The sequence below is a fragment of the Candoia aspera genome, chromosome 4 (genome assembly GCF_035149785.1).
Source record: "Candoia aspera isolate rCanAsp1 chromosome 4, rCanAsp1.hap2, whole genome shotgun sequence".
NCBI lineage: Eukaryota > Metazoa > Chordata > Lepidosauria > Squamata > Boidae > Candoia > Candoia aspera.
In genome coordinates, this window is record NC_086156.1 from 109153210 (window position 1) to 109163274 (window position 10065).

Here is a 10065-nt window from a genome sequence, read left to right on the forward strand (position 1 = left end):
CCTTATTAATTAAATCCTTTCTGAAATCTCTAAGGAGCTTCAGGATCATAACATGACAATGAAATACAACTGAAGGGAGCAAATAATGTTCCTTGTTCCATCCATGGGAGGAATGAAAAAGAGCTGTGACAATCTCGTTCTTCAAACTGCACTTTCTAAGTCCAATCAAGCAAGTAAAAGAACATATACGGAGGCTATTGCACTTCAATGAGACCTTTAGTTTTCAGAAGGAAATCCATATTTCTTGTAAAATATGTTATTGTTCATGTCACTGATGATATTGCTACTGCCAGATGTGGTATGCCATAATCCTGCTACTGCTACCTGTGTGGTGGGCAAGCCTAATCTTCTTAAGTATCATTACTATCATACAGGAGATCTCATCATTGCTGGCATTATTTCGCAGTTCTACATGATTTCTGATCCAGTGGATTTTACAAGGCATCCATCTGAAGAACTGGTTGATGAGCTCATGTATAGACTTACTGAAACACATAATAAAACAGATAATATCTTCCTTCTCTGTGATGACCTGAGTGTTCAACTTTATTTAAATAGGGAGTGTCCAAGAGAGGAAATCCTATCTTCCAACTGCATTATTATTAGTATCCTCATCCTCATCCATACCAATAATTCTCAGTATTTCTTGTTGATTGATCCAAGTTTCTTGTATGCATTTAGGTGCCCACAAATGCTTCCTGTCTCTGAGGAAAAATAAAACAAAACAAAACCTATAATTTCCAATATCTAAGTAAAATGTGGAGTCATTACTTTTAGTTCTAGAAACTATGAATGTCTGTAGTTCCCTCTTATACTTATTTACTGCAGGATGAATCACTAGCAATGTATTCCCGATCACTGTTTGCAATTAACCAAACATCAGTATTTAGGATTCAAATTATTATCATGGATATTAGGGGGAAAATGTGTCTGAGTACATTTTGGATTCAATTCCTGAAATATCTCTTAGATTGTGCGGAGGGTAAGTTATCTCTCTGACCTGTCTACAGTAGCCACATTTTCTCCCAGGACTGCTTTAAACAGTTGCAATTTTTTTTTTACATTTATGCTCCTGCATGCTCCAGAGCTTAGCCTTTTACAGAACAAAAGTGAAGGCAGAAGATGTAGAAAGCAGGACTAGAAGTAGGTCTAATAAGCACAAGCCGCTGAGCTTGCTGATCGGAAGGTCGGCGGTTCGAATCTGCGTGACGGGGTGAGCTCCCGTTGCTAGTCCTAGCTCCTGCCAACCTAGCAGTTGGAAAACATGACAGTGTGAGTAGATTAATAGCTACTGCTTTGGCAGGCAGGTAACGGCATTCCATGTAGTCATCCCGGCCACATGACCATGGAAGTGTCTACGGACAAACGCCGACTCTTCGGCTTTGAAACGGAGATGAGCACTGCCCCCTAGAGTCGTACACGACTGGACTTATTGTCAAGGGAAAGCTTTACCTTTACCTAATTCATCCATTCTCTAGTGAAAGCTGTTTAAGAATGCATTAATGGGTTTAGAATAGTGTGAATCCATTCAAAGAGTAAATTTTCATCCTCGGCATGATAACATTGTTCTTTGTCATAAAATATGCATATATTGGATGCTTTAGGACATTTTTAAATACATTTGAAAAGAAAAAATCACTGCCAGATGCTATAAAAAGTTCACATTGGTTTTCATGCTAGAACTTTATACATCTTCTTGATATAATTTACAACCATAATTCTCATTGCAGATTTTTTCTTCAGAACTATCAACATGTCCTAGCTCTGATTTTTGCTGTAGAGGAGATTAATGCAAACCCTCAGATCTTTTCCAACATGACTCTGGGCATTCGCATCACTAATAGCAATTTCATGGCAAAATGGACCTATTTTGCTTCACTGGAGCTACTGTCCACCCAGGGCAGATTCATTCCTAATTATAAGTGTGATATCCAAGAGAAGACAGTATCTGTTGTTGCAGGACCTAATGCAAACATCTGTCCATTTATGCCAAATATTCTGAATGTATACAAGATGCCATAAGTAAGAACTACTTATAAATAAAGACCTTTTTTTCACAATGTCTAAAATCTGTGCTTGGTTAGATTTCTATTACGTTCCTAAGATCTTTTAAATAAAGTTTTGTGATTTGCATACAAAGTGACCATCTGAACAGAAAGAAAAGGGCAAAACTGCCTAAACAGTAGGGATTTGTTGTGTGGTACATGCCTAATTCTGAAACTTGATCAATATTATATATTGCCACTGCTTGACTTCCTTGTCCCTGAGAAAGTCTGATCTGTGGTAATGCACACCGTATCTGTTCTGATATTCAGTTTAACCTAAACAAGACCTGTTTAGTAGACTCTGTACTTAGCAAACTTCTCTTTCCACTCCATAGAAGAGATTTTGTCTTGCCATCTACAATATTGTTGCCTTAAAAAAAAAAAAAAAACAGAAAGAAAAACAAACGTCATCTCAGTGTGATGGTGCCTGGATGTGGCTAGCTAGGGGCTTGGTTGGTTTGATCATTTTTGCAGAGTCATATGAAGGTGTAGAGAGTGAAAGAAGGAGGTCAGAGGAGTTTCAGAGAGATAGCATGTTGGTTCTGTTGTAGTGTTTTCTGAAGAAGAGACCACCCAGAGAACAATGGGGTGGGCAGTGATGGTAAAAAGAAAGAGATAAAGATGCAAATTGCAAACTTTATGAACTTTTCTGGTTTGGGTGCTAGCTGGGCAGAGACAAGCAAAGTGAACAAGGTGGTATCTTGCAATCAACATGGGATTCATTTGACTTTGTGGAACCTGAGGACATGTATACAGTGCTCAGCAGTATAAGCTTCACCAGCTGTGGGATAGATCCATGACCCTCCTGGTTCCTTCAGATGGCCCACTAGGAGTTGTGGGGTTGGAAAATGGGTACTCTTTTCATTTAGGCCTAGAAGCATACTGGCAATCAATGCAGTGATCACGATGCATGTGTTATGCCACAATGACAGGTTTACTTGACTAGTAAGTAGCAGCCACAGTCATAGCACCTAAAGTTTCCAAGCTGTCTTCCAAGGCATCCCTATATGGAGCACATTGCCAGAGTCTGATTACAAGTGTGAGTTAATGTCACCAGATTATCACAGGGAGCTTCATATTTCCCACTCCTGTTCTAAAGGGTGGGGCAAGGAGACTCTGCTTCCTAGTAGACTTGCCACTGTCTCTCATACGGAAGGTAATATATCATGCATCATATATAAGACAGCTAGTTTGGTCTACTGATTAAAGTGCTGGGCTAGAAACCAGGAGTCTGTGACTGCTAGTCCCACCTTAGGCATGAAAGCCGGCTGGGTGACCTTGGGCCAGACACTCTCTCTCAGCCCAACTGACCTCACAGGGCTCTTGTGGGGAAAATAGGAGGAGGAAGGAGTATTGGGTTTGTTTGCTGCCTTGATTTATTAATAAAGGTGGGATATTTTTTTTTAATAAAATATATTGCATGGAAGGTAAGAAGAAGATATGTTAGCAAAATGTGAAATAAAATAAATTGAACTTCAGGGATTACTGAATCAATAGATTGCCAATTCTCTGGCTTTCAAATGTTATTACATTTATTCTTACTAAAGGAAAATTCTCCAGATCAGTTCTTTCTAGACTGGACTATATTTCTCTTGAAGTTTGTGCTGAATATCCTTCTTATAGTCTAAAAGTAGAACCGACAACCCAACTATTTTAATTCATTTTTTCTTAGCTCATATATGGATCTGCTCCAATGATAGACAAGAGGGAACACACCGTTTTCTTTCATCGTTTTTTCCCAAATGAGGAGCTTCAGACTAAGGGGATCCTCCAGCTGCTGTTGCATTTAAGGTGGACATGGATAGGGCTGATTTCCCAACGTGATGAGAGTGGAGAGAGGTTTGTACGGAATGCCCTCGCATTGTTTTCCCAGAAAGGTATCTGCTTTGATTTCATGGAAGAGGTGGCCAAAGAAACTTTTTCTAGTGACGTGGACGGTATATTTAAATATTACATTGAAATGTACAAGGTTGTCATGAAAAGCATTGCCAATGTTGTGATCCTCTATTGTGAAAATCACGTTGTTACCATTTTCCGAGTATTTCCCTATCTTTCGGAGTATGAGGATATGCCAGTAAGGAGAAAAGATAAAGTTTGGATCATGCCAGCCCAAATGGAGTTCACTTCAGTCCCCTTTCAAAAAATACGTCCTTTGGACTTTATTCACGGTGCGATATCTTTTGCAGTTTCTTCCAAGGAGGTGACTGGGTTCAAAACATTCTTACAGACGAGAAGCCCTACTTCAGAAGAGGAAGACCATTTAATAAGATTGTTCTGGGGACAGGCATTTGCATGTTCTTTCCCTAAAGACATGTTGGATGAGGACACTGGAGGGCTGTGCACCGGAGAAGAGAAGTTGGGGACTCTTCCTAATTCTGTGTTTGAGACCAGCATGACCGGGCAGAGTTACAGCATCTATAATGCAGTCTATGCTGTGGCACATGCTCTGAAAGCCATGTTTTCCTCCAGTTCAAAACACAGAGCAAGGGCAGACAGTGGGAGACTGATGATTCTCAATCAAGAAACATGGCGGGTAATTGTAGAAGAAATGACAAGGGCACATTGTTCAAGCCTCTCTGCTATTTTCCTGGTGCAGAACCAGTACTTTTCAGGTTCAGTATCCTCATAGTTTATAAACTACATGAATTACATGAATCTTTGCACTGGTTCATGTTTCTTTGCAACAGTGTTTAGGAACTGCATAAGTAAGATCTGACTTGAAAAATGCATTTGACCAAAACCACAGTTTCATAATGGGGTTTGAAGTTTTGTCAAGCCATTTCAGTTTGATGAAAGTGTGTTTGTTGATATTTTGATTCTCCTGCACAGTAGTACCCACAACATCTAAAAGCTAGTAGTGTACATTTGTTGTAGGAATATTTATTTTGCCAGATCAATTGTTTTTATTTATGTATTTACTTGTGGAATTTATAGAGCTGCCCATCCCACACATGTGACTCTGGGCACAGAGTACACAATTAAAACACAAAGCTAAAGAATCAATATAATTCAAACACAAACATTTGTGTTTGATTTGCTTCCATTTAGCTCCATCATTTCCTGAGAACAGTCTTATTTAACAACAGTATTGGGGAAAAAGTTTTCTTTAATGAAAATGGGGAATTAGAAACTGGATTGGATATAATCAACTGGATCACATTCCCAAACCAGACTTTCCTTAAAGTCAAAGTTGGAAAGATAGACCCCTTGGCTTCTCCAGAAGAGCCTTTCACAATTGCCGAAGAAAACATCACCTGGCCAACCATGTTCAACCAGGTATTTCCTACTGGCAGTTCAGGTTATCTAGAATCCTCCTCCCGGCCTTTTTCAGAATCACTTCTATCATTTGAGTGACTCATTAGTATTAAAACTGAGGCAGTAGAAATATGACAAAAAATGAACAGTGCTGAGATTGGAATATATAGCTCTTCCAGTATACAACTTGTACTCCCTTACCATACATTGATGGACATTCCTGAATGTATACAATTACCAGCTGTCATTTTCAGGTTGCCTACAGAGGAAACCATCTTTGAGTAAGGAAAGCTGGAAATTATTTAATAATAAACAAGCTATATGTTGAGATACTGTACTGGTTAAAATATCTTATACCTTGCCATTGTTCCAAGTTTTTGTTTTTTTTTCCTTCATAAAGTAAGGGTAGTGAATCTCTACCTTTTAATTTTATTACCTTCTGACTGCACATTGTCCAAGACATATCTTGCAATCCCTTCTATTCTCTTTAGTTTTCTACATTTAACCTTCAACTTTAATTAATACCTCATCTGTTCCATAATAACTACAAGGCTGACTGGATTGCATTTCTCTATAATCTATTTCACGTTCTATAATTTGATTCTAGGTAGTAAAGAAGAGTCAGTTTGGCATGGTGGTTAAGGCACTGGGCTAGAAATTAGGAGACCATGAGTTCTATTGTGTTAGGCATGAAGCCAGCTGGGGGACCTTGGGCCAGTCACTTTTTCTCAACCCTAGGAAGGAGGAAATTGCAAACCATTTCTGAAAAACCTTGCGCAGAAAACTTGGAATTTGGAATCCCACGAATTACAGCACAAATTCTCTGCAGTACTCCTTTTCAGGACCTAAATGATAGAAAGGACTAGAGCCAATGGAAATTCCAAGATTGAGTTGCCCCCATAAAGCATGGAATAAATTATATATCAGTTTGACCAAGATGGAATACGAGGGGAGTCCAGCTTTAACGATTAGGCTTTCAGGAAACCTAAGGCTTTGTCAATATATCTTAGGAAATAGTAACATACATGATTCCAGGAGGACATATAGATAATGTCACTTTGGTATGGTGGCATTTATTAAATGTGCATGTCTAATAATATGTTGAGGTTGAATCCTATGCACCGCATTTCTCAAAAAGTCATGCAGCTTTATCAGGATAACACATACACAGTGAAACACTAGTTTATAAATTATAAATTTTGATTATTGCTCCATCCTGGTTTCATTTCTGAACAGGCACTACCACTTTCTGTATGCAATGACAATTGTTATTCAGGCCACAGCAAGATCAAAATAGAAGGGAAGCCATTTTGCTGCTATGATTGTCTTCCATGTGGAAAAGGGAAAATTTCAAATAAAATAGGTAAGGTGTGTCTTGTACATAACTGCTAAGCCTTACGAACTATCACCCACAGTACTGTTTACCTATCTGCATTTAATCTGTGCTGCACTGTTCTTGGATGTAATCAGTTATTCCGAATTCAGAGTACTCTACCTCTGCCTGTGTACTAGATTTTTTCCAGGGTTTTTCATAACATCCAAATCTGAACTTCTGGTCCATATTGTCCCTGAATTAAGCCTGACTTTGAATTCCCATGAATGCAGAACCAGATAAAGAAAAAAATCCATCCCATGAAAAGGATTCTTCCTAATTGAGAGAAAAATCTTCCTAAGATTGAGGGAAATCCTTTTGGGGGGACACAGGGGAAGGAATGGAATGCTTGTGTTTTATTAGCTATCATCCATGAAGGAAGAAGAATGAATCTGATGCCCTGTTAGGTATAAAGGATTAGGAAGATGAGTTTGTCCTTGCTGGAGAGCAGCAGGCATGTAAAAACCCCATTTGGAGGGTTAATGTGACTTACAACTGAGGGTGTTTGCTGTACATTCTCAGACTGCAGCCTTGAAAATGTCATGGCATTTGTCATGTAAGAGCAACCCCCCAAATTAAACATTTTGAATTGTGTGGAATCTGATTGATTGATTGAAAACTGGGTGAAGCTTATTAAGGACGTTCTTAGTGGTTTAGGTCAAAGAAAGGTCTATGGAAAGCGACAGGCTTTCTGCAGATTTCAGAGCCATAGGACTACACTTCTAATACATACATACATACATACATCATACATACATACATACATACATACATACGGTTAATTTAGTGCATTAAACCACCCAAGGCTTCTCTTATGAACAAAGCAAACATATGCATTTCAAAGCACTTCAGAACAAGAAATATGGGCCATGAATATTGATCCTTCTGCTGCTCTGATAGCAATTTACAATCATCAAGGATCTGCAACCTTGGACATAACTGGCATTCTTGCTAAAATGTTTGTCACTTGAACATGGAAAATCCAAACTGAGAAAGCGTATGAGTTAATGGAAGTATCCCCAAGGAATTAGGTTGTCTCTTCCTGAAGGGAGATAAGTCACCTACTAGGAATTCAGAATGTAAGTGGTAGATTTTGACTCATTTTCCATAAAACAAGTCAGTTCTTAAGTAAGTTGTCCAACTACAAGAGCTCACAACGAAGTATCACACCATTTCTCTGGAAAAGAGACCAGGAAAGTCTGAACTGGGAAGCATAACACAATTAAACTTTTCTCTTCCACTTTCCTCTGCTATCCTCCAACATGACACTGAGACTGGCACAAATGACGGTGGTCTCTTTTTGATCAAATAATATACAGTAGATATTTCTGCCTATGGATGGTCTCATTCTTAATTTCTAATAGTATAATACAAATAAGTTGGGCATAACTTATTTAGAAATAAATGAAGTTGCATTAATAATTCATTCCATCTAATTCATAGCTTTTATGGGCCGTGATGTTTTCTTTTGCAGATGCAGAGGACTGTTTCCAGTGTTCAGAGGATCAGTACCCGAATGAAGCTCACAATCTTTGCATTGAAAAACATATAACTTTCTTGTCTTATGAAGAGCCACTGGGAATCACTTTGGCCACTGTAGCTCTCCTCTTTTTTGTAATCTCAGCTTTGGTGCTGGGGATCTTCATCAAACAGTGGGACACCCCCATTGTCAAAGCCAACAACCGGAACATTACCTACATTCTCCTCATCGCTCTCCTCCTTTCCTTCCTTTGCAGTTTGCTCTTCATTGGACAACCAGACAGAGTGAAATGTCTCATGCGACAACCTGCTTTTGGCATCATCTTCTCTATAGCCCTTTCTTGTATATTGGGGAAAACAGCCATTGTGGTTCTTGCTTTCATGGCCACCAAACCAGGATCCCAAATAAAGAAATGGGTGGGGAAAAGGTTGGCCAACACAATTGTTCTGTCTTGCTCCCTGGTGCAAGGCATAATTTGTGTTGTGTGGCTGGCACTTTTTCCTCCATTCCCAGATTCTGACCTTCACTCAATGGCTGAAGAAATTTTCCTGGAATGTAATGAAGGTTCAGCCATCATGTTTTATACTGTCCTTGGCTTTATGGGGTTCTTGACTGCTATCAGCTTCATGGTGGCCTTCCTTGCTAGGAAGTTACCTGACAGCTTCAATGAAGCCAAATTTATCACCTTCAGCATGTTGGTCTTTTGCAGTGTTTGGGTATCATTTGTTCCCACCTATCTAAGTACAAAGGGGAAGTACATGGTGGCAGTGGAGATCTTCTCCATTTTGGCTTCAGCAGCTGGATTGCTGGGCTTCATCTTTTTCCCCAAATGCTACATTATTCTTCTGAGGCCTGATTTAAATAGAAAGGAGCAACTTATTAAAAAAAAAAAAAAACAACTGAATTATGCTTTTGAATCATATAATCTCTCCTTACTGTAGTGTTTTCTTTTTCTGCTAGACTTCTCAATTTGGGAAAACTGAGCATAATCTTTTTTTCAAAAATACACAAAATAAATGTTTACCTAACTTTGGAATGTGCCTGAGGAATAATTATTGTTTATATATAAGATGATGTAATGATATAAAAATGGAAGGTTATATACATGTCAGCTAACGGAGGATGTCCTGTGGCAATTTGCACAGCATTTTGCTAGCCCAATTGCTCAGATTTGCTGTAGTCTTGAGTCTTCATGGATCTTGGGTTTGATAACTATTATCTAGTCTCCAACTATCTTGGTGGGAGGAGGTTGTTGAGTATGTAGTAGGGATTCACTTCAGAGCAGTCTAGAAGAAGCATATTATCTGGGTCCTTTTCAGTCAGAATTCATGCATCTGTATGGGGAGGTAACGGCATTGGACATGCTACTGGATGAGCATTGTCAGGATGGACAGAAGTAATCCTCCCCAACTAGTCCTTCTGGAACATTCAGTAACATTTAACATAACCAATATAAGAGGTATTTCAGAGACATCTAGAAGGATGGGGTTTTAAGGCTCTGTTCTGCAGTGGTTCCTCACCTTCCTTAGTGGGTGGATTCAGTTAATGGTTAGAGGGGGAGGGGGAGGGGTCAGTGCAGTAGTCTCTCACTTGTGGGGTAGCACAAGTTCAGATCTCTCCCCCTGCTATTTAACAACTACATAATGCCTCTGGGAGAGTTATCCATTTGTTTGGAGTAAAGTATTATCAATATGCTGATGATACCCCACTTTATATCACCAACCCAGGCTGTTCTAGTGATCCAATGGAAAACATATTCTAGACCTATCAGCCAAACCTCTGTAGGGCTGTGTTACTCAAAACAAGTGCTTTGAATTGAACTCAGAAGTCTGTTGCTAACAGAAGCATGGCCTTGATTTCCGGGTTGATATACCTCTAATGTTTAACATTGTCAGCAAGTGGGCAGATGAATA

General features: G+C 39.1%; 1 protein-coding gene across 1 annotated transcript; it reads left to right on the plus strand.

The window, feature by feature from the left end:
- Positions 1–253: 253 nt before the first annotated feature.
- On the plus strand, positions 254–9093 carry LOC134497006 (vomeronasal type-2 receptor 26-like). The gene is given in 6 exon segments (XM_063302720.1): positions 254–474; positions 1845–2022; positions 3718–4578; positions 5094–5321; positions 6537–6663; positions 8147–9093. Coding segments are annotated over 6 exon segments (2562 nt in total).
- The last annotated feature ends 972 nt before the right edge of the window (positions 9094–10065 follow it).